Below are 24195 nucleotides of genomic sequence, written 5' to 3' on the forward strand. Positions count from 1 at the left end.
CCGTACGCATCCCTTAAACCTTCCACACAATGACTCGTTGGCGTGTCCGACGGACACCGACAGAGTAGGCGGACGCCTTATTTCGTTCCGTCAAAATTGGCTCTCGGTCGTTCACGACCAGTGGGTCAGAGAGCTCGTGTCCTCCGGATACAAAATCGAGTTTTCTTCCATCCCCCCCTCCGCGTTTCTTCCAGTCTTCTCCCCCCCAAATCAAAGGCGTCACATCTCTTTCAGGCCATACAGGCGCTTCAAAGGGATGGGGTCATCGCTCCGGTCCCTCGAGACCAAAGGTTCAAGGGGTTTTACTCCAACCTTTTCGTGGTCCAAAAGAAGGACGGGACTCTACGGCCCATACTGGACCTCAAACTGCTGAACAAGTTTGTACGGGTCCGACACTTCAGGATGGACTCGCTCCGTTCTGTTGTCGCGTCCCTGGAAAAAGGAGAGTTCCTTGCATCCATAGACATCAAGGATGCTTATCTACACATTCCAATTTTTCCTCCTCATCAGCAGTTCCTGCGCTTCGCAGTCCAAGAAGAACACTTCCAGTTTGTGGCCTTGCCCTTCGGACTTGCCACCGCCTCCAGAGTCTTCACAAAGGTCATGGCGGCTGTCATGGCCATTCTTCACGCTCGGGGAGTGGTAGTCCTACCCTATCTAGACGACCTATTAATCAAAGGTCCGTCCCAGTCCGCCTGCGAGGAGTCTGTCAGCATCACCGTGGATTCTCTTTCTCACCTGGGTTGGAAGATCAACTTCGAGAAATCATCTCCAGTGCCGGCTCAGCAAATCTGCTTCCTCGGCATGATTCTGGACTCTTCCCGCGGGTTGGTCATTCTCCCTCCAGAGAAGGTTTTATCCTTACAACAGGGAGCGCGCAAGCTCTCCCGCCCAGTCCCTCACTCCATTCGCTTCACGATGCGCATCCTGGGAAAAATGGTTGCGGCAATGGAAGCCGTTCCATTTGCGCAGTTCCATCTCCGCCCTTTGCAAGAGGCGCTCCTGTTAGCCTGGGACAGGAGCCCGAAATCCCTCAACCGTTGTTTTCGCCTGCCCCCGCCAGTCAGGCAGACCCTCAGGTGGTGGACGCTACAGTCCTCCCTGAACCAAGGGAAGTCCTTTCTTCCTGTGCGTTGGTTAGTGGTAACCACCGATGCCAGCCTCTTGGGCTGGGGCGCAGTTTTCAATCACCACACGGCACAGGGTCGTTGGTCCACAAGGGAGTCGTGTCTCCCAATCAATATCTTGGAAATTCGAGCGATCACTCTTGCCTTACGCAACTTTCACCACCTTCTCGCAGGCCATCCCATCAGAATACAATCCGACAACGCCACAGCTGTGGCGTACATGAACCGACAAGGGGGAACCCGCAGCAGAGCAGCCATGCTCGAAGTCTCCCACATCCTGCGCTGGGCCGAGACCAATCACTCGCTCATCTCGGCAATCCACATACCGGGCGTGGAGAATTGGGAAGCGGACTTCCTTAGTCGCCAAGGTCTTGCCTCGGGCGAGTGGTCCCTCCATCCGGAAGTCTTCCAGCAAATTTGCCTTCGCTGGGGGCGCCGGATGTGGATCTCATGGCCTCGAGGTTCAACAACCAGTTTCCCCAGTTCATTGCTCGTTCCCGCGATCCTTGCGCCGTCGGGGCAGATGCCCTGGTCCTGTCGTGGCATCGGTTCCAGCTGCCATACATATTTCCACCTCTTCCTCTGCTTCCGAGAGTCATCAAGAAGATCAGAGCAGAAGGGAGACCGTTGATTCTCGTCGCGCCCGATTGGCCGCGCCGAGCATGGTACGAGGAACTCGTCCAAATGGTCACCGACACCCCCTGGCGCCTTCCAGATCGCACGGACCTTCTCTCACAGGGCCCGTTTTACCACCAGAACTCCGGGGCCCTGTCTTTGACGGCGTGGCCGTTGAATCCTGGATTTTAGCCCAAGCCGGATTCTCTCCAGGGGTTTCTTCTACCATGATTCGCGCTAGGAAACCCGTATCCATGCGCATTTATCATCGCACCTGGCGCATCTTCTTTTCATGGTGCCATACCCATGGACGTTCTCCCTTGGTCTTTTCCATTCCGTCCATTCTGGAGTTTCTCCAATCCGGTCTAGACTCAGGCCTTGCCCTAAGCTCGCTCAAGGGGCAGGTGTCCGCATTGTCCGTCCTTTTCCATCGGACGATCGCTTCCAAACTGTCCGTTAAGACGTTCATCCAAGGAGTCTCCCGAGTGGTTCCTCCCTATAGAATGCCTTTGGCGTCATGGGATCTTAACTTGGTTCTCAGAGTTCTTCAGGAGGCCCCTTTCGAACCATTGCAGGACATTTCTCTCACCCTCCTTTCATGGAAGGTGGTCTTTCTCGTGGCGATTACGTCAATCAGGAGGGTTTCTGAGTTGGCGGCTCTCTCTTGCCGACCCCCCTTCTTGATTTTTCACTCAGACAAGGTAGTTCTGAGAACCTCTCCTTCCTTCCTACCGAAGGTCGTCTCCTCCTTTCATCTAAATGAGGACATTGTCTTGCCGTCATTCTGTCCGGCACCAACCCATCGTATTGAGAAGGCTGTCCATACTCTGGATGTGGTTAGAGCCCTTCGGCGGTACATCTCTCGCACGGCTCCCTTCCGTAATTCGGATGTCCTGTTCGTGCTTCCGGAAGGACACAGGAAAGGTCTACCTGCCTCGAAGGCCACTCTAGCCAAATGGATTTGTTCCACCATTCAGGAATCTTATCGCGTCAGGAACACTCCTGTCCCAGCAGGGATTCCGGCGCATTCGACTCGGTCGGTCGGCGCTTCTTGGGCCATTCGGCACCAGGCGTCTGCACAACAGCTTTGTAAAGCTGCGACTTGGTCCAGTCTGCATACCTTCACGAAGCACTATCACATCCATACCCAGGCTTCGGCAGACGCTGCCCTCGGCAGGCGTATTCTGCAGACAGCGGTACCTCAGTAAGCCAGTGGTACATGGGGTTTTTAGCAGTGCAATTGCTCCCCACCCAGGGACTGCTTTAGGATGTCCCATGGTCCTGTGTCCCCCAATGAGGCGTAGGAGAAAAGGAGATTTTTGTGTACTCTGTTGTGAATTCTGCTCTTGGGCTCCCTCCGGTGGTTGTAAGTGGTAGCGCTGCTGTCTCTGAATCGCAGCATTTATCAGGTGTGTTCACTTTTTGCAATTTTGACTGGGCTATTTAGTCTTGCTTCACCCTTTAGTCAGTGCCAGTTGCCCATTGTTCCTGGAGGATTCACATCCCTGCCTGGTCTCTTCTGCTTTGCAGTTCATTTCAACAAAGATAAGTTCTGGCCTTGATTTTTGCTGTCCACATGCTGTGGCCTTATTGTTCAGTTCTTTTCCATGTTTTTGTCTTGTCCAGCTTGGTCTGTATAAGGATTTGTTTAGCCAAGCTGGTATCTCTGGAGATGCAGATATACCCTCCATATCTTTAGTTAGCTGTGGAGATTTTGTATTTTCTGTGGTGGATATTTTCTAGTGTTTTAATACTGACCGCATAGTACTCTGTCCTATCCTTTCTATTTAGCTAGAAGTGGCCTCCTTTGCTAAATTCTCATTTCAGTCTGTGTATGTTTTTTCCCTCTCCTCTCACAGTCAATATTTGTGGGGGGCTGTCTATCCTTTGGGGATGTTCTCTGAGGCAAGATAGTTTTCCCTTTTCTATCTCTAGGGGTAATTAGTCCTCCGGCTGTGTCGAGATGTCTAGGGAGCGCTAGGTACATTCCACGGCTACTTCTAGTTGCGGTGTTAAGTTCAGGGTCTGCGGTCAGTACAGGTACCACCTTCTCCAGAGTACGTCTCATGCTGCTCTTAGGCCACCAGATCATAACAGTACTCACCGTAAAATCTTTTTCTCCGAGCCAATCATTGGGGGACACAGCACCCGCCCTGTTAGCCTTTTGGCTGGTTCTTGTTGGTATTTTGTTCCTTAGTTTTGGACATAGTTTACATGTCTTGGTTTTACTCCTACTGCTTTACTACCGAACTGAGTCGTTACTGGCCAGTCAAGGGGTGTATACTGCAGAGGAGGAGTTAACTCTTTGTGTTTACTTAGTGTCCTCCTAGTGGCAAGCAGCATAACACCCATGGTCCTGTGTCCCCCAATGATTGGCTCGGAGAAAAAGATTTTACGGTGAGTACACAAAAATCTCCTTTTATCTTTCTGTTTCTGAGCTCCTCTCATCTGTTTCATGACTACAAATTACATCAAAATTGAATGTGCCGGGAAATAAAGAGCCTATAAATGCCAAATGGTGCAATGCTTTTAACGAAAAAATGATTTTTTTTTAGCCCCAAATGCAAAAAAAGGTGGAAAAACCCTTTAAGTGGTCAATGTGTTTCCAGCCTATCACTCAGCAAACTCAAGCTGAGGGGATAGAAGAGGGTCCCCCGTGTAGCTTGACTCCACACTACACTAGAGCTGGGGAGGCAAAGACTTGGGAAGTGCTCCGGTCACGCCTAGAGCACTTCAACCTTTTTTGCATATGGATTAAAGAATAAACCCTTATTGATACCAGTGTCACCCGCACCGTCTGTGTGTATCGATTACACATATCATAGGTCAGCAACTAAGATTGAGAAGCATAACGGCGGGTGAACGTTCTGCCGGTTGTTACATTGCGGTAGGAATTGCCCATGTGGCATGAAGCTGGCACACTCTGAGCTCACCCCTAGCTGGTATGAGTGATATGTTTGATCATTTCTGCACAGAGCTCATTAAAATGTGCCGAGACCCCCGCACTGAAAAGAACCCTCCATTGCTGCGTGTCTGGGAAAGTCAGCTGCAATTCTCACAGCGGGACAATGCAGCATAGATAGTGGAGCCAGGCGGCTTTCATCCTCCGTACAATGGCCTCTTTCAGACGCACGGTGCCGGGTGAATAGCGCAGACTGGCTTCTTTTCCGATTTAATTCACACTAATTAAATCTAGCATTCATTACCATGTACGAGGCAGAGTGGGGGATAGAAATCCACAAGCCGTATATGTAATACATGGAATTGAAATTGCACGACAAGACGGCAGGATATACTCGATTACCAAAGTGAAGATGCTGGTCTCGAAAATAGGTTAATACCACTTGCCAAGGTTACCGGCTGCCTCTGCGCTGTATCAGAAGTGGCTGGTTTGCGAAGCAACGAGTGAACTGCTTTGACAAACCCTGATATTTTCGGAACTTGAAAAACCAGTACCGGAGCTGTCCGTATGTTACATACATGTGGCATCCGTGTGCCGCATCAGTGTGACACGTATCAGAGCCTGGGAAAAGCTGTACAGTTTGTTCTGTTCCCAGGCACCGGGTGCTGAAGGCAGCACTCATCATTGTCGCCTGGTCTCCCTGAGATCAGGGCGATCAGGCGACAATAATGGGAGTTGTATTCAGCGCCGGCTGTGTACATTGTGTTTAATATATATATATATATATTTTAAATGGCGCGGTCTACCACGTAATTTTCATAACCAGCAGAGGGAAAGCCCATGGTTGGGGGCTGATGTTACAAATCTGGGTAAAGATGACAATATCCCAAAAGGTTCCCAGCTGTATTCTTAGCTGTTGTTACTGGTTAGTTTACAGGGACCCCCAGAAAAAAAATTGATTAGGATCCCCTTATAATTTCAAACCAGCAAAGGCTAAACAGACAGCTATGTGCTGATATTAATAGTCCAGGAAGGGGCCAGGGATATTGGGCCCTCTCCTAGGCTACCAACATCAGCCCTCAGACTCCACAGAAATGGCGCTTTCATAAGATGCGCCAAATCTGCCGCTTAGCCTCGCTGTTTCCACTTGCCCTGGTGCGGTGGCAATTGTGCTAATAGGGTTGTGGTTGATGTCAGCTGTTTTATGGTCGCTGACATCAAGCCCAGGGGTTAGTAATGTAGAGGCGTGTATAAGAGTCTTCCATTAGTAACCTCATAGCCATATTGTAAAAAATACACAGCCAGAAATGAAAGACACAGACTCATTTATATGAAATATACACACCTCACCCTCTATTTCCCATTTATTACTGTAAAAATTAAAATAATAAAACACCATATTCCTCACCTGCCTGACGACAATCCATTTGTCCCACGAAGAAGTCTATCTCTGTTACATCTGGATCGCATGGCTGAGCGGTGGCATGATGCGACTGCTCAGCTATGAATCCGAGACACACTGAGCTGAGCTTGGGGCGCAGCTTCAGTGATGAGCGGTAACGTCATAGAGGTTATCGCCGGTCACTGCCAGCTGTTCCCACGCTCAGTTCAGTGTGAGCTGGCCGATGAACTGGTTTAACTTTCATGACGTCAATGCTAGCACCGTGAGAAATGTAATAGCCTGGGAACCTTTTGCAATATTGTCTCTTTTTCCCAGATTATTAACATCAGCCTTCAGCGGTCGGCTTTCCCTCAGCTGGTTATGAAAATTATGCTGCAGCCCACGCCATTTTTTAAAATAATTTTTTATTCTACACAAGGTGCACACAGTGGGTGCTGAATGCATACAACTCCCATCATCATGGGTCCGTCCACTTCTGCTCTGATGCTACAGAGGGAAAGCTGCCTCCTATGGAACGATTGGAAAGAATGTAGTTTGCGACCATGGTGCTAACTGGAACTGTCAATCTTCAGGAGTGCAAGAAGCTGGGAGGCAGGGGAGCGACGTGCTCCTGATGAAAAACCAACCTATTAAATTTTATTTTTAATTCAGAATGATACGCAGTGTTTATAAAAAATATACATATTCCATGGGAACAAAACAATACAGTATATACAATTTCATAAAATAAAAGAATAAAACATAAGAAACTTACTACGCTGGCCACAGAGATGGCTCAGCTAGCGAAGGAGAGCACTTTGATTGGAAACATGCAGTGAACGGGAATCATGCATACACTGATATGTATCTCTCTGCAGGAACACAGATCATAACTCACCTCCTTTGATCAATACCTAAGTTACACCCGCACACCTCCCCTTGATAACTCGTAACAGGGCTGGTCCTGGGATGTGGCTTCAGTTTCAGAAGATTATGAGATTTCCAGTTTTCAAGATATTTTCGCCCCTGGGGTCACAGGCAGGATAAATCATAGACATTTTTTTAATCATGATTTTAATGTTACCCAGAGACCAAACACGATTCGGTTCACATCATCTATCAGGCGGTTATTTAATTGGAGGGATTCTAGCGAACCCATGATGAAGTGAGTGAGTAATTCACGTCCGTACCCTCGCTATGATGCCGAAAATCTATATCTCAAATATAGGGGCGATACAAACTCCAATATTCATAACTTTCCACTGGTGCCCCAGTGTTTAGCTGTTAATGTTTCCTTCAGAGGAAATGGGACAAAAGTTCTGTGTAATGGTGTTAGATTTCCTGCTTCTCTTCCTCTCCAATCGATAAATCTCAGTCTTCCTCACGATAGACATTCTGCTTGGTACCGCAGAGATCCTCCGCTTCAAAAGAAGTTTTGAGTAGTTTCCTAACCTCTCAGACATACGTAATTTACTCTCTTCCCATATGTTAAGCATAGGGTCTTGTTACCAAAAGAGATTTTTTAGATTGTAAATTCTTTCTCCAACTGCAATTCTGTGTGAGAGAGGAGGGGGGTGAATGCCCCCTCACTGGAGCGGTGTTATGGATCTTGATATTTTCTGTGACACTTATCTATTGCCATATTTCTGGTCCATGATCCCGATCATGACACCGCAAGTGCACGGTGCACCTTACCATATCCCTGTTTGCACTAGGCATAGCACAAAGTATGGTCGGAGCATTTCTTTGCCTTTGTCTGATGTGTATGGTCTTCCTATCTCAGGCTCCTGGAAGCGGACTCCAAATCCCTACGCAGCGTTTCCGGATCCTGCAGGACCAGTGTCACCTCCCCGGGGCCACCACCTCTGGACCAGGACAGCTGGGAGCTTTGGGGACGCATTGTCACTCACTGGGAGGAATGGACCAGGAGGAAGGAGAAGCTTCTGAAGGTCAGTGAGAGGCAGAGATGACGAAGATGAGCTTATGTATGACCACGCGAGGTCAGGTTACCGGCCTCTAGAGAGAAAAGGTTCCATTATGTCCTGTTATTCGGGTATATTACATTACAGGACAATGTATTACACGGCTGGCAATGATTAACACTGATTGTCCTATTACTGAGCAGACGGACGGCTGCATGCACTTCATCAGCTGAAATCCTGTCTGCTGCTTCCTGTGTTAATGGTTACCTCTGCTGGTGCTGGCAGCGCAGGCTCTGCTCCCTACATGTGACAGTTACACAGTTTAGCTGGACTGACATGTACAGGACACCTAGTCCTGCAGTGATCTCCTTCTAATAAATCATTGATAATACTGAACTACCACAGGTTGCTGAGAAAGTGACACATCCCTGGAATCAGTGTCTCAGCCGCTACCTTGTTCTGCTTTTAGATTAAATAGTAAAAAACTTCTTACAGATTCTCTTTAAATAAAATCTGTCAGCAAGTTAAGTCCATTTACAGTGGCTTTTGAAATTCACCCCCTTGGCATTTTTCATGTTTTCCCAAGTCACAACCTGGAATTTCACAGTTTTTTTGGAGGGTTTGTGAACATTTGTTTTTCTGTTTATTGTGAAGCAAACAACATATAGTACAAAGTAACTGAAAACTTCAGCGTGCAAAACTATTCACCCCCCTAAAGTCAGTACTTTGTAGAGCCTCTTTTTATACAGCTGCAAGTCGCCTTGGATAAGTCTCTATGAGCTGTCCACATCTTGCCACTGGGATTTTTGCCCATTCCTAAAAGCAAAACTGCTCCAACTGCTTCAAGTTAGATGTTTCCTCTGATGAACAGCAATCTTCAAGTCTGATCACAGATTCTCAGTTGGATTAAGGTCGTGGTTTTGGTTAGGCAGCTCCAAAACATTTACATGTTTTCCCTCAAATCACTAGAATGTTGCTTTAGCAGTATGCCTTGGGTCATTGTCTTGGGAAGATAAACCCCTGTCCCAGTCTCAAAAATGCTCAAAAATATCCCCGTATTTTGCACTATCCATTTTCCCCTCAACTCGGACAATTTTCCCTGACCCTGCTGCCAAAAAACATCCCCACAACATGTTGCTGCCACCGTGTTTCACTGTGGGGATTGTGTTCTTTGGGTGATGAGCTGAGCTTACAAAAATATTTAAACACAGCTTGTAATGTCACAAAATAGGTACAGGAAAGATATATATCTTGGTACCGTGTTAGCCAGTAGATATATTTATAAACTGATGACGACCTTTGACTGTCTTAGTGGTGGAATGAATGTGTCGCATGGATTTACGTTTTTTTACATCAACTAAGGAACTTGCCCCTCAGACTATGAGGGGTCATCACAACAGAGACCCCAATCAGAGGACAATAAAACATTCCTTATCCAAGAACTGGCCCAATATTTATGGACATAACTGTTTATCACTCATGGTAATTCTTCTTCATGCCACCTGTCTTATCCATGGTTTGTTTTTTTTGTTTTTTCTGTGCTATGTTGTGCATAAATATGTGATTCTTCAGAATTTGTTTTAGTCTATGCCTGATGAAGAGACCTGTGTAGTCTCGAAAGCTTGCGATTTGTTACCATCTTTTCAGTTAGCCATTAAAAGGTATCAACCACTGAGGACTCTCAAGTCTAAACATTTTACAAAATAGGTAAAAAGCCAAGGGGTGAATACTTTCGCAAACCACTGTGTAGGTCATTAAAAGCATTGACACCTTCCAATTTGCTGCGTGTTGCTCTGGGTGGGATGAATTTGTAGGCTTTCAGCCAGGGAGGGGCGTGTAAGGTTAGGGTCCCATCAAAGGGGGAAGTCTTGTTGCCACTAACGGTCTCTCACGAATTGACTAATTTGTGCCCTAAGTACCTTATTTTTTAACATTATTTCCTATAGCTGGAGGTGCTGGTCAATTTTTTTTTATTTTTGCTTTTGGCATTTGCCATTTGGTATTTTTCTGGGTCTCAAAAAAGCAAAATATCCGGCTCCAGGATGTAAAAGTAAAACCAATGTCTTTATTCCATGACTGAAATAGCAAAGGCTGGCAATGAACCAGAAAAGAAATCACAGGCAGTCATGACTGAATGCGTTTCGAACAGTTAAGTTCTTAGACCTCAGTATTTTTCTGGGTCTACAGCACCGACGGGCAGCACGATGAAGCCAGTGCCCCCAGAAGGGCACCTTACAGTGCAGGAGTGATGTGAGCGGGTGTGATGTCTGCTGCGTCAGTGGGTCAGCCAGCTACCAGCATAAGAAAGCAGGCTCTAAGGGTGTAAATGACCCACGGAGGCAGACTTTCGTTAGGTGCCCTGGGCAGGACAAAGCACCTGATGCCTCTTTGACATATTTTTTAAATCTACAATGTGTTCGGAATAACGTAACGGGGCATTTAGCTTTCAATGACCTACATGAGCATATAAACGGTTAAAAGGAGTGGGGTGGGTGAAACTTGCTGACCGTTTACCTTTACGAAACCTTAGCCAAAAGGAAAAGACCTCCATCTGTAGCCAAATGTTTCTGGGTTCTTGTCCCGCACCTGAGCTAAGTAGGTTACTAGTTTCCTGGGTGAGAGGCCTTCGGCAGAGGTCTACGGGGCAAAGTTTTTCTTGAGGTTGCTAAGATGGCATAGAGAGACTTTCAAGCCAAGTGATGCTCCTTCTGTGCACCGACCGGAGGCAAGAATCTGGGTACAGCTGCGGCAGAGGGAGGCTGTCTCCTTTTTTAGAGAAGACTTTGGTTTGGTTGAATTTCGAAAAGTCCTATGGCAGTGCTCAGAATAGGGTCAATATTGACTCCTCCGACTCCGACTCCTCAGTTTCCATGACTCCAACTCCACCCAAATGGACTCCGACTCCACAGCCCTGACAGAGCTGTGGAGTCGGAAAACCAAACCTCCGACTCTGACTCCTCAATTTCCATGACACCGACTCCACCAAAATGGGCTCCGACTCCACAGCCCTGCTTACAGGGTACCTACCCAAAGTAGGTGGTGCTAGGGGGACGTTTTGGTCTTCACGGAAAATGGCTAATAGCTTTTTGCCTGGACCTTTGCCTGGCTGATAAGTCTCCCTATGCCATCTCGGCGCACTTGCCTCTTAGATGCCGGCACATGTTGTTAACGTCACTTTCATCTCTACATGTAGTACTTGCACTTCTTAAAGACATCTCCCGTTTGTCATTTGCTTTCTCGTGTGTCCTGCAGGAGCTCATACGGAAGGGGATCCCTCACCACTTTCGCGCCATAGTATGGCAGATGCTGTGCAACGCAACAGACATGCCAGTGGGAAAGCAATACTCCGATCTTCTAAAGATGTCCTCGCCCTGTGAGAAGCTGATCCGGAGGGACATCGCTCGTACCTACCCCGAGCACGACTTCTTCAGGGGTCAGGACAGCCTGGGGCAGGAGGGACTGTTTAATGTCATGAAGGTAAAGAACAAGACAATATGGGAGGATTACATAATCATAGAGGCATGAATGAATGAAACACCATGAAAGTCACCATGTAAAAGTGTACCTGTTAAAAAAATTTTGACGTACCAGACATTTTGATTGTTGAGGGTCTTGGTGCCTCCACTGATCACTTACACGTAGGAGCAGGACCTCCAGTTGAGCACTGTGCCCCTTCGTCTCTGACCGGAGAGCGGCACAGGTGGTGTAAGGACCCATTTAGGGTACGTGCACCCGTTAAGCATTTGCTGCAGACATCTCTGCTGCAAATACTAAAGTATTGGCAGGAAAAACGCAGCGTAAAAGTTTGCCGCAATTTTTCCAAGTCATTGGAATGAGTGCAAAACGCTAAGAAAAATATGGCAACTGCTTCAAAATCTGCAAGGAAAAAATAAGCAGCGTGTGCACAAGACTTCAGAAACCTCATTCACTCTGCTGGGACAGTTAAATGCTGTGGCGTTTTGTCTGCAAAAATTCATTGAAAAAACCACGTCAAAAACACAACATGTCCACATACCCTAAAGATCTCCGTGCCCGGGTGCCAAGTGTAGGTTCATTAGAGGGCTCCTATCTGAGATGGGTGAATTGATTCGCAACCAGTTGGATTCCCCAAGAATTAGGATTTGCTAAGGTCCAAATCTTTTGTGACTTGTTTGCTGGATTTCTTTTGACCACTGGTAAGGAAGTTTCAAAGATTATACTCCTGCGGCCAAGACTCACCCCTCACCTGTCATACCACCTCTGCTCAAAGCTATGGTCTGTGCTTAGGTCCTTCAGCACAGAGATGGCTAGGCCTCATGTCACTCATAGGTTTGATTCATCTGAATCGGCAAGAAAAACTGATTCAGCCCAAAATTAAAGTGCCCCGAAAAGATGTTTAAATGTTGAGGACTTTACAGAAGCGTAATAAAAGGAAATCAGGGAAGAGGTTAAAATATAATACAAAGTCGTCCAGGTCTGAGGAGGCCTCACATCTCTGACACACAGTACTGAGAGGCCTAAGGACCTGTCGTGAAGACCAAGTAGAGCTGCGGCCACCGGACTGGCGAGGACAAGGGGAGTATAATCTTGTGCTATTTTTTAACCCCTTCCCTCCTTTATTATACGTCAAAGTCTGGAGAGTCCTCAGAACATAATAATCATTGTTCCTTGGTACTTCCGATTTGGGTCTGAATCAATTTTTTTCTTTTTTGACGATTCAAAGTAATCGAATCCGAAAAATAATGTTAAAGGGGTTATCCGGGACTATATTAATTTGTTACTGTGAGCCTAAAAATTAACAGGCAGGTAGTCTCTAACTACCTGCCTGTTGTGCCCAGCGCCGATCTCTGTTGGCACAGAGCTGTCACAGACCGCTCTTGCCGGCGACTCTGCTGCTTCTTCTGACATCATGTCGACAGAGCAGTGGCTTCCCCTCTGCTTTGCTCTGTTGACAGGGCATCATTGCTGATTGACAGCTGGCTCCCCGCTACCTAACTGCAGGATGATGGCTGTCAATCAGCATGATGTCGACAGTCACACCCCGTCAACAGAGCAGCACTGAAGAAGAGGAGCTGCTCTGATGATGAGGAGCAGCTGAATCCTCGGAAGGAGTGGACGATGACCGCTCTGAGCCGGCACCGCATAGAACAGGCAGGGAGTTAGTAAGTAGCTGTCTGTTAGTTTTTTGGCTCGTAGTAAAAAAATAATAATAAAAATAATATAGTTCTGGATAAACCCTTTAAAAGTTTTCCACACCCTTTTGATTTAAAACTTTTGACATGTCGTAGTCAGTCTTATCAATCCTCCTACTTGGTGCCTACCAATCGCATTCATCATGTGTCAGCAGGATAGCTGACTCCCCTCTTGTCCCCCACAGATCACTTGAGCCCCCCATTCCTCCTAGCTGTGGATGTTGGTCTTACATAAGTGCTGCCGCTTCATTCATTGTCTACGGGACTGACAGAGATAGCCGAAGTGCCGATAACCAGGAGGAGGCGTGTCTCCGTCAGTTCCATAGAGGATGGATGGAGCTGCAGTCCTCCTTATATTATACAGAGCTTCTTCTCTCTCCCCCCAGGCGTACTCGCTGATAGACCGAGAGGTGGGCTACTGTCAGGGCAGCGCTTTCATTGTGGGCCTTCTTCTCATGCAGGTGAGCCGCTTCCTGCACATCTGTCTTGTATGGCCGTTACCTTTATTATATGGCCGTTCTTACACTATGCCCATTGCTCTCTGCCCCATTAGATGCCAGAGGAGGAAGCCTTCTGTGTGTTTGTCCGGCTGATGCAGGAGTACCGGTTACGAGAGCTCTTTAAGCCCAGTATGGCTGAGCTCGGCTTATGTATATACCAGCTGGAGTATATGTTACAGGTACGTCGCCCTCCACGGGGCTTTATGTTACCAGTACGTCGCGCCCCACGGGGCTTTATATTACAGGTACGTCACCCTCCGTGGCGCTTTATGTTACAGGTACGTTGCCCTCCGCGGGGCTTTATGTTACAGGTACGTCGCCCTCCGCGGGGCTTTATGTTACAGGTACGTCGCCCTCCGCGGGGCTTTATGTTACAGGTACGTTGCCCTCCGCGGGGCTTTATGTTACAGGTACGTCGCCCTCCGCGGGGCTTTATGTTACAGGTACGTCGCCCTCCGCAGGGCTTTATGTTACAGGTACGTCACCCTCCGCGGGGCTTTGTTACAGGTACGTCGCCCTCCGCGGGGTTTATCTTACAGGCACGTCGCCCTCCGCGGGGCTTTATGTTACAGGTACGTCGCCCTCCGCGGGGCTTTATATTACAGGTACGTCACCCTCCGTGGGGCTTTATGTTACAGGTACGTCGCCCTCCGCGGGGCTTTATGTTACAGGTACGTCGCCCTCCGCGGGGCTTTATGTTACAGGTACGTCGCCCTCCGCGGGGCTTTATGTTACAGGTACGTCGCCCTCCGCGGGGCTTTATGTTACAGGTACGTCGCCCTCCGCGGGGCTTTCTAATCCAGAGGGAGTTCAGTAGAGATTATCAGCTTTCCTATCCTGACCTATAAATATAATGATGACACGTGTAAATGGTGGGAGGCTTAGGAGTGGGGCAGGCCAATTGGAGCCCCTCATTACATAGGGTGTTACCCTTCAGTTACATTAGTCAAACCCTTAACTGGCCAAGTCCCCAGAGTAAAATCAGAAACACTTATTCTCCCCTGCAGCGGTGCCGTTCCTGTGATACTACTGCCATCACTCGTGTGAGCTTGTTGCATTAAGTGAGCGCTGCAGTCAATCACCAACAGCTGCTGCTTGAAGTTACAGGCCCCACGGCTGCAGGCGCTTTGCTTCTGTGCTCCCATGACAACCCTTCCCGTCTTAGTTCTCCCCTATCATGGGCACAAATTATGGCCTAACACCTAAGTCACAGTTCACATGAATGTACGTAAATAAGTATCACTGTCCCGGCCAGTTATTATGCAGACTAGTGACTCTGATTCATAAAAATCTTCTGCGACGAGGCCGACAAGCCAAGAAGTGTTGTCATGGGGTCTCATATGATGATAACTAAGCCCGGTGTATCCAAAAACAAGTATCGCTACAGGATGGATTATTACATAAACGCCTGATATTCCCTTTTCAGGACCAGCTCCCAGAGTTAAACCTCCACTTTCGCTCTCACTGCTTCCACACGTCTATGTACTCCTCGTCCTGGTTTTTGACCCTTTTTCTCACGACGTTCCCATTGCCTATAGCCACTCGTGTGTTTGATATCTTCATTTACGAGGTGAGTGGCGGCTGTCTCTGTGCTGCCGATTTCTGCTGTCTCTGTACTGCCGATTTCTGCTGTCTCTGTGCTGCCGATTTCTGCTGTCTCTGTACTGCCGATTTCTGCTGTCTCTGTGCTGCCGATTTCTGCTGTCTCTGTGCTGCCGATTTCTGCTGTCTCTGTGCTGCCGATTTTTGCTGTCTCTGTGCTGCCGATTTCTGCTGTCTCTGTGCTGCCGATTTCTGCTGTCTCTGTGCTGCCGATTTCTGTTCTCTGCTGCCGATTTCTGTTCTCTGTGCTGCCGATTTCTGCTGTCTCTGTGCCGTCGATTTCTGCTGTCTTTGTGCCGCCGATTTCTGCTGTCTCTGTGCCGCCGATTTCTGCTGTCTCTGTGCTGCCGATTTCTGCTGTCTCTGTACTGCCGATTTCTGCTGTCTCTGTGCTGCCGATTTCTGTTCTCTGCTGCCGATTTCTGTTCTCTGTGCTGCCGATTTCTGCTGTCTCTGTGCCGTCGATTTCTGCTGTCTTTGTGCCGCCGATTTCTGCTGTCTCTGTGCCGCCGATTTCTGCTGTCTCTGTGCTGCCGATTTCTGCTGTCTCTGTACTGCCGATTTCTGCTGTCTCTGTGCTGCCGATTTCTGCTGTCTCTGTACTGCCGATTTCTGCTGTCTCTGTGCTGCCGATTTCTGCTGTCTCTGTGCTGCCGATTTCTGCTGTCTCTGTGCTGCCGATTTTTGCTGTCTCTGTGCTGCCGATTTCTGCTGTCTCTGTGCTGCCGATTTCTGCTGTCTCTGTGCTGCCGATTTCTGTTCTCTGCTGCCGATTTCTGTTCTCTGTGCTGCCGATTTCTGCTGTCTCTGTGCCGTCGATTTCTGCTGTCTTTGTGCCGCCGATTTCTGCTGTCTCTGTGCCGCCGATTTCTGCTGTCTCTGTGCCGCCGATTTCTGCTGTCTCTGTGCCGCCGATTTCTGCTGTCCATGTGCTGCTGATTTCTGCTGTCTCTGTGCCGCCGATTTCTGCTGTCCATGTGCTTCCTATTGCTGCAGTCCTGGCCGTGAATGCTCCGATCTCTTTGCTGTCACCTTTCAGGGCCTGGAAGTCATATTCCGAGTAGGGATGGCCCTGCTGACCGTGAACCAGACCGAGCTGATGCAGCTGGATATGGAAGGCATGTCTCAGGTAAGAAATATGGCCACCGTCTATGGTGATCATTCATAACCATGTCTATAATCGGCAGCAAGCAAGGCTAAACAATGTCAGGTCGGTCTAAAGTCGCTGGTGCTGAACAGTTGGGCAGGGTGGTCTCTCATAGGTCCTTGGGGTACACATATTTGTTCCTTTTTTGGTGAAGGTGTTGGGGCACTTTTTTTTTCCTTTTTCTCGCTGTAAACAGTGAAGTATAATAAGTTCTACTTTATCTGCAGGTCACTATGACTCCAGCGGTACCAAATATGTTTTAATTTTTATTTTTTGTGGTCGTAAATACTTTTTTTTTTTAAATTTATTTTTTATTTAAAGGAGTTGTGCCCTTTCAGAAATCTCAATCCGTAGGCCCAATTTTTTAAAAAGAAAAACAGACAAATCATGCTTTATTCATCCTTCCCGGGTCCAGTGCTGTGTCTGCCACTGCTCCCGATATCTGATATGAAGTCCCATGGTCATTAAATGGAGCAACAAAATTGCCACTCCACTCCAACTCGGCCCCCCGTGATTATACGTTTTTCACCTATCCTCTTTATGTATGATTTTTTTTTTCTGGGATCACCCCTTTAAATGTCCGAGATTGGATTCTGGCTTTTACGGTAGAGTGTCAGATGTCAAGCTTCTGCAATGATTTGTTCCCGGAGGCCTCTCTTTAGTAATATGTTTGTACTGGCGTCTCTCAGTATTTTCAGAAGGTGATCCCCCATCAGTTTGACAGCTGCCCAGATAAGCTGATTCATAAGGCATATCAAGTCAAGTACAACCCCAAGAGGATGAAACGGTACGAAGAGTCCCATCACTTTCTCCTCTTAAGGATGACTGTACACCTTTAATGCTGAGACATGTTAATGGTTTTCTCTTCTAGGCTAGAAAAAGAATACGCTGCCATTAAGAGCAAAGAGATGGAAGAGCAAATCGAAATCAAGGTGAGTCTGTCTATCGCGGGGCGGAGCTAAACATAAAAGTTAGAGAGTAAACTTTTATTTCTTTGCTTTTTTTTACTATCTAGCAACTACTTTAATTGCCTGCAGATGGATGGGAGTCTGTATTCTAAGACCCCTACCAATTGCTCAATAAACCCTTAAACAGTGCAGCAGACAGGAGCTAATGAGCAGATCATCAGACGGGAGCTAATGAGCAGATCATCAGACGGGAGCTAATGAGCAGATCATCAGACGGGAGCTAATGAGCAGATCATCAGACGGGAGCTAATGAACAGATCATCAGACGGGAGCTAATGAGCAGATCATCAGACGGGAGCTAATGAGCAGATCATCAGATGGGAGCTAATGAGCAGATCATCAGACGGGAGCTAATGAGCAGATCATCAGACGGGAGCTAATGAGCAGATCATCAGACGGGAGCTAATGAGCAGATCATCAGACGGGAGCTAATGAGCAGATCATCAGGCAGGAGCTAATGAGCAGATCAGCAGACAGGAGCTAATGAGCAGATCAGCTGACAGGAGCTAATGAGCAGATCAGCAGACATGGTGCTAGGAGCAAGCTGTCATGTGACCGTAGTATGTGGTTTGCATACTTCTGGCCACATTCCAACTAGACGTGTCCGGCTCAGCCACTCACGTCTAGTCGGCATGTGACTGCATGTATGCAAATCCCAGAGCTGGAATCGGAGAATCAAATCCTCACAGTGCTCACAATGTGAGGATTCACAAGTCTGCAGTGACATAGTCTACAAGTCTGTAGTCACTCTAAGGCCAGACAACCCCTTTAAGTCTATGTGAACATAGGTTTGAGGGAGCTTTAAGTCTGCTTTGTCTCAGCCATTCACATCAAGCATGTCTGCCCCTTTTAGTTATTTAACGGTGTTGTTATCTTAGATATTTATGGCATATCCACACATATCTCCAGAATGATGGTCCCTGGACCCCACATTTGACCTGGTGAGGTGGTCACCAACAATTCTTGGGGACGCCCATTCTTGAGATGGGTGCTGGTCACGATCACGAGCTGGGCGTTATCAGTCATTTGTGGCATTTATAGGCCTGATGTCCAGAAAATTTTTGCTATGTGGCTGCTTTACTGGGAGCTTGTGCTCACTGATGTACGAGACGACTCTGCGCATACAGGTAGTGACCACTACTGGGGGCCCTGTTAGTGAAGACCCCACTTTTTCTACTCCTGCAGGTGGTTCATTGTATCTCACTTTTCTCACAATCTTTTATGCAGCGGTTACGAACAGAAAACAGACTTCTGAAGCAACGAATCGAAACTCTAGAAAAGGTAAGAAATGTCTGATGTCCAGCGTTATGGCCCCATTTTCTCATCTGTAGATCCATTCCTTTCTTTCCTACGCAGGAGGGTTAAAAGTGGCTGCCTTGTTTCCTATAAAACATGCTCCAGCACCGCACATGTCAGTTGCAGAGGATAAAGCATGCTCCAGCACCGCACATATCAACTGCAGAGGATAAAGCATGCTCCAGCACCGCACATATCAACTGCAGAGGATAAAGCATGCTCCAGCACCGCACATGTCAATGGCAGAGGATAAAGCATGGTGCAGAACCGGACATGTCAGTTGCAGAGGATAAAGCATGCTTTAGCACCGCATATGTCAGTGGCAGAGGATAAAGCATGCTCCAGAACCACATATGTCAGTTGTAGAGATTAAAGCGTGCTCCAGCACCGCACATGTCAGTGGCAGTGGATAAAGCATGCTCCAGCACCACATATGTCAGTTGTAGAGAGTAAAGCATGCTCCAGCACCGCATATGTCAGTGGCAGAGGGAGGATAAAGCATGCTCCATCACCACACATGTCAGTGGCAGAGAATAAAGCATGTTCCAGCACCGCAAATGTCAGTGGCAGAGGATAAAACATGCTCCAGCACCGCACTTATCAACTGCAGAGGATAAAGCATGCTCCCGCATCTTACATGTCAGCTGCAGAGGATAAAACATGCTCCCGCATCGTACATGTCAGCTGCAGGGGATAAAGCATGCTCCCGCAGCATACATGTCAGTTGTAGAAGGTAAAGCATGCTCCAGCACCGCACATGTCAGTTGCAGAGGATAAAGCATACTCCAGCACCGCATATGTCAGTGGCAGAGGATAAAGCATGCTCCAGAACCGCACATGTCGGTGGCAGAGGATAAAGCATGCTCCAGCACCACACGTCAGTTGCAGAGGATAAAGCATACTCCAGCACCACATATGCCAGCTGCAGAGGATAAAGCATGCTCCAGCACCACACGTCAGTTGCAGAGGATAAAGCATGCTCCAGAACCGCACACGTCAGTGACAGAGGATAAAGCATGCTCCAGAACCGCACATGTCAGTTCCAGAGGATAAAAAATGCTCCAGCACCACACACGTCAGTTGCAGGGAATAAAGCATGCTTCAGCACCACACACATCAGTGACAGAGGATAAAGCATGCTCCAGCACCGCACACGTCAGTGACAGAAGATAATGCATGATCCAGCACCACACAAGTCAGTTGCAGGGGATAAAGCATGCTCCAGCACCACACACGTCAGTTGCAGAGGATAAAGCATGCTCCAGCACTACACGTCAGTTGCACAGGATAAAGCATGCTCCAGGACCACACACGTCAGTTGCGAAGGATAAAGCATGCTCTAGAATCGCACATGTCAGTTGCAGAGGATAAAGCATGCTCCAGCACCGCACATGTCAGCTGCAGAGGATAAAGCATGCTCCAGCACCACACGTCAGTTGCAGGGGATAAAGCATGCTCCAGCACCACGTGTCAGTTGCAGGGGATAAAGCATGCCCCAGCACTGCACATGTCAGTTGCAGAGGATAAAGCATGCTCCAGCACCACATATGTCAGTGGCAGAGGATAAAGCATTCTCCAGCACTACACATGTCAGTGGCACAGGATAAAGCATGCTCCAGCACCACACGTCAGTTGCAGGGGATAAAGCATGCTCCAGCACCGCACATGTCAGTTGCACAGGATAAAGCATGCTCCAGCACCACACATGTCAGTCGCAGATGATAAAGCATGCTCCAGCACCGCACATGTCAGTTGTAGAGAGTAAAGCATGCTCCAGCACCGCATATGTCAGTGGCAGAGGATAAAGCATGCTCCAGCACTGTACATGTCAGTTGCACAGGATAAAGCATGCTCCAGCACCGCATATGTCAGTGGCAGAGGATAAAGCATGCTCCAACACTGCACATATCAACTGCAGAGGATAAAGCATGCTCAGCACCGCACATGTCAGTTGCACAGGATAAAGCATACTCCAGCACCGCATATGTCAGTGGCAGAGGATAAAGCATGCTCCAGCACCGCACATATCAACTGCAGAGGATAAAGCATGCTCCAGCACCGCACATGTCAGTGGCAGAGGATAAAGCATGCTCCAGCACTGCACATGTCAGTGGCAGAGGATAAAGCATGCTCCAGCACCACACATGTCAGTTGCAGAGGATAAAACATGCTCCAGCACCGCATATGTCAGTTGGAGAGGATAAAACATGCTCCAGCACCGTACTTATCAACTGCAGAGGATAAAACATGCTCCCGCATCTTACATGTCAGCTGCAGAGGATAAAACATGCTCCCGAGTCGTAAATGTCAGCTGCAGGGGATAAAGCATGCTCCCGCAGCATACATGTCAGTTGTAGAAGGTAAAGCATGCTCCAGTACCGCACATGTCAGTTGCACAGGATAAAGCATGCTCCAGGACCACACGTCAGTTGCAGAGGATAAAGCATGCTCCAGCACCGCACATGTCAGCTGCAGAGGATAAAGCATGCTCCAGCACCACACGTCAGTTGCAGGGGATAAAGCATGCTCCAGCACCACACGTCAAGTTGCAGGGGATAAAGCATGCCCCAGCACCGCACATGTCAGTTGCAAAGGATAAAGCATGCTCCAGCACCACATATGTCAGTGGCACAGGATAAAGCATGCTCCAGCACCATACGTCAGTTGCAGGGGATAAAGCATGCTCCAGCACCACACGTCAGTTGCAGGGGATAAAGCATGCTCCAGCACTGCACATGTCAGTTGCACAGGATAAAGCATGCTCCAGCACTGCACATGTCAGTCGCAGATGATAAAGCATGCTCCAGCACCGCACATGTCAGTGGCACAGGATAAAGCATGCTCCAGCACCGCACATGTCAGTGGCACAGGATAAAGCATGCTCCAGCACCGCACATGTCAGTCGCAGAGGTTATCTGATGTAGTGCACATTGAGCTTATGCCTTGGCAGCCTTTTTTCTCTCCTCTTTGGGTAATTTCTTGCTGTAGAAGTTATGTCATTTATGAAGCCTGTGGAATTCTGTCCTGCCTCTTGTAGTGCGGTGGTGGTTACCTTTTTCTTTCTCTCCCCCTCTCCTTCCTGCTCTGTCTTTGTTTCTCTCGCTCTGTGTCTCTTTATCTCGTCCTGTCCCTTCCTGTTTGTGGACCACCTCATAGGAAAGCGCTGCGTTAGCGGACAGGCTCATCCAGGTACAGTCACCTATCTTCTTGCCTTATTTGTCTTCAGGATCGTTCCTGGTTTTTCCTGTCGTATTTTTCCTATCACATTGTAATTGAGAGGAACTGAAGGGAGAACAGAACATTTGGGTACTTTCATTAAAAACTTTCCCTTTGAGCCGTCAGAACAAGCTCACTGACCGAACCTCAATTAACTCATTCTGCAGTCAGCAATTGACAGTGCAACACACATGCTATTCACTGTATGCAGAATTATTAGACAAGTGAGTATTTTGATCATATAATTATTTCATGTGTCTTGCTCAGAGGTGGTCGAGTGTCAGCCTCCTCACCTCGGCCATGTCTCTGAGCACTGAACTCCTTGTACTTCTGTGTCTTGCTCAGTGGTGGTGAGATGTAAGCCTCCTCACCTCAGCCATGTCTCTGAGCAATGAACACCTTGTTCTTCTGTGTGTTGTTCAGTGGTGGTCGGTTGTCACCCTCCTCACCTCGGCCGTGTCTCTGAGCACTGAACACCTTGTACTTCTGTGTCTTGTTCAGTGGTGGTCGGTGTCAGCCTCCTCACCTCGGCCATGTCTCTGAGCACTGAGCACCTTGTATTTCTGTGTCTTGCTCAGTGGTGGTCAGGTGTCAGCCTCCTCACCTCGGCCATGTCTCTGAGCACTGAGCACCTTGTATTTCTGTGTCTTGCTCAGTGGTGGTCAGGTGTCAGCCTCCTCACCTCGGCCATGTCTCTGAGCACTGAACACCTTGTACTTCTGTGTCTTGCTCAGTGGTGGTGAGATGTAAGCCTCCTCACCTCGGCCATGTGTCTGAGCACTGAACACCTTGTACTTCTGTGTCTTGTTCAGTGGTGGTCGTTGTCAGCCTCCTCACCTCGGCCATGTCTCTGAGCACTGAACACTTTGTACTTCTGTGTCTTGCTCAGTGGTGGTGAGATGTAAGCCTCCTCCCCTTGGCCATATCTCTGAGCAATGAACACCTTGTACTTCTGTGTGTTGATCAGTGGTGGTCGGTTGTCACCCTCCTCACCTCGGCCATGTCTCTGAGCACTGAACACCTTGTACTTCTGTGTCTTGCTCAGTGGTGGTCGGTGTCAGCCTCCTCACCTCGGCCATGTCTCTCAGCACTGAACACCTTGTACTTCTGTGTCTTGCTCAGTGGTGGTCGGTGTCAGCCTCCTCACCTCGGCCATGTCTCTGAGCACTGAACACCTTGTACTTCTGTGTCTTGCTCAGTGGTGGTCGGGTGTCAGCCTCCTCACCTCGGCCATGTCTCTGAGCACTGAACACCTTGCACTTCCGTGTCTTGTTCAGTGGTGGTCGGTGTCAGCCTCCTCACCTCGGCCATGTCTCTGAGCACTGAACACCTTGCACTTCTGTGTCTTGCTCAGTGGTGGTCAGGTGTCAGCCTCCTCACCTCGGCCATGTCTCTGAGCACTGAACACCTTGCACTTCTGTGTATTGCTTAGTGGTGGTCGGGTGTCAGCCTCCTTACCTCGGCCATGTCTCTGAGTACTGAACACCTTGTACTTCTGTGTCTTGCTCAGTGGTGGTCGGGTGTCAGCCTCCTCACCTCGGCCATGTCTCTGAGCATTGGACACCTTGTACTGCTGTATCTTGCTCAGTGGTGGTCGGGTGTCACCCTCCTTACCTCGGCCATGTCTCTGAGCACTGAACACCTTGCACTTCTGTGTCTTGCTCAGTGGTGGTCGGGTGTCACCCTCCTCACCTCGGCCATGTCTCTGAGCACTGAACACCTTGTACTTCTGTGTCTTGCTCAGTGGTGGTCGGGTGTCAGCCTCCTCACCTCGGCCATGTCTCTGAGCACTGAACACCTTGCACTTCTGTGTCTCGCTCAGTGGTGGTCGGGTGTCAGCCTCCTCACCTCGGCCATGTCTCTGAGCACTGAACACCTTGCACTTCTGTGTCTTGCTCAGTGGTGGTCGGGTGTCAGCCTCCTCACCTCGGCCATGTCTCTGAGCACCGAACACCTTGTACTTCCGTGTCTTGCTCAGTGGTGGTCGGGTGTCAGCCTCCTCACCTCGGCCGTGTCTCTGAGCACTGAACACCTTGTACTTCTGTGTCTTGCTCAGTGGTGGTCGGGTGTCAGCCTCCTCACCTCGGCCATGTCTCTGAGCACCGAACACCTTGTACTTCCGTGTCTTGCTCAGTGGTGGTCGGGTGTCAGCCTCCTCACCTCGGCCGTGTCTCTGAGCACTGAACACCTTGTACTGCTGTGTCTTGCTCAGTGGTGGTCGGGTGTCAGCCTCCTCACCTCGGCCATGTCTCTGAGCACTGAACTCCTTGTACTTCTGTGTGTTGATCAGTGGTGGTCGGTTGTCACCCTCCTCACCTCGGCCGTGTCTCTGAGCACTGAACACCTTG

At 48.6% G+C, this 24195-nt stretch overlaps 1 protein-coding gene across 4 annotated transcripts in view; it reads left to right on the forward strand.

Moving 5' to 3' along the window:
• EVI5L (ecotropic viral integration site 5 like) overlaps nt 1–24195 on the forward strand; it is a 67175-nt gene that overhangs the window by 17294 nt on the left and 25686 nt on the right. For 3 of the 4 annotated variants that reach the window (XM_077262439.1, XM_077262441.1, XM_077262438.1), the window contains exons 3-12: nt 7809–7974; nt 11200–11424; nt 13505–13579; nt 13672–13797; nt 15045–15188; nt 16260–16349; nt 17057–17154; nt 17239–17299; nt 18563–18616; nt 21788–21820. In XM_077262439.1, the coding sequence (XP_077118554.1) occupies nt 7809–7974; nt 11200–11424; nt 13505–13579; nt 13672–13797; nt 15045–15188; nt 16260–16349; nt 17057–17154; nt 17239–17299; nt 18563–18616; nt 21788–21820 (1072 nt within the window). The remainder of the gene's footprint in view (nt 1–7808; nt 7975–11199; nt 11425–13504; nt 13580–13671; nt 13798–15044; nt 15189–16259; nt 16350–17056; nt 17155–17238; nt 17300–18562; nt 18617–21787; nt 21821–24195) is intronic. The other variant, XM_077262440.1, reaches the window with a different exon arrangement.

Source organism: Ranitomeya variabilis, chromosome 5 (assembly GCF_051348905.1).
Source record: "Ranitomeya variabilis isolate aRanVar5 chromosome 5, aRanVar5.hap1, whole genome shotgun sequence".
Lineage (NCBI taxonomy): Eukaryota > Metazoa > Chordata > Amphibia > Anura > Dendrobatidae > Ranitomeya > Ranitomeya variabilis.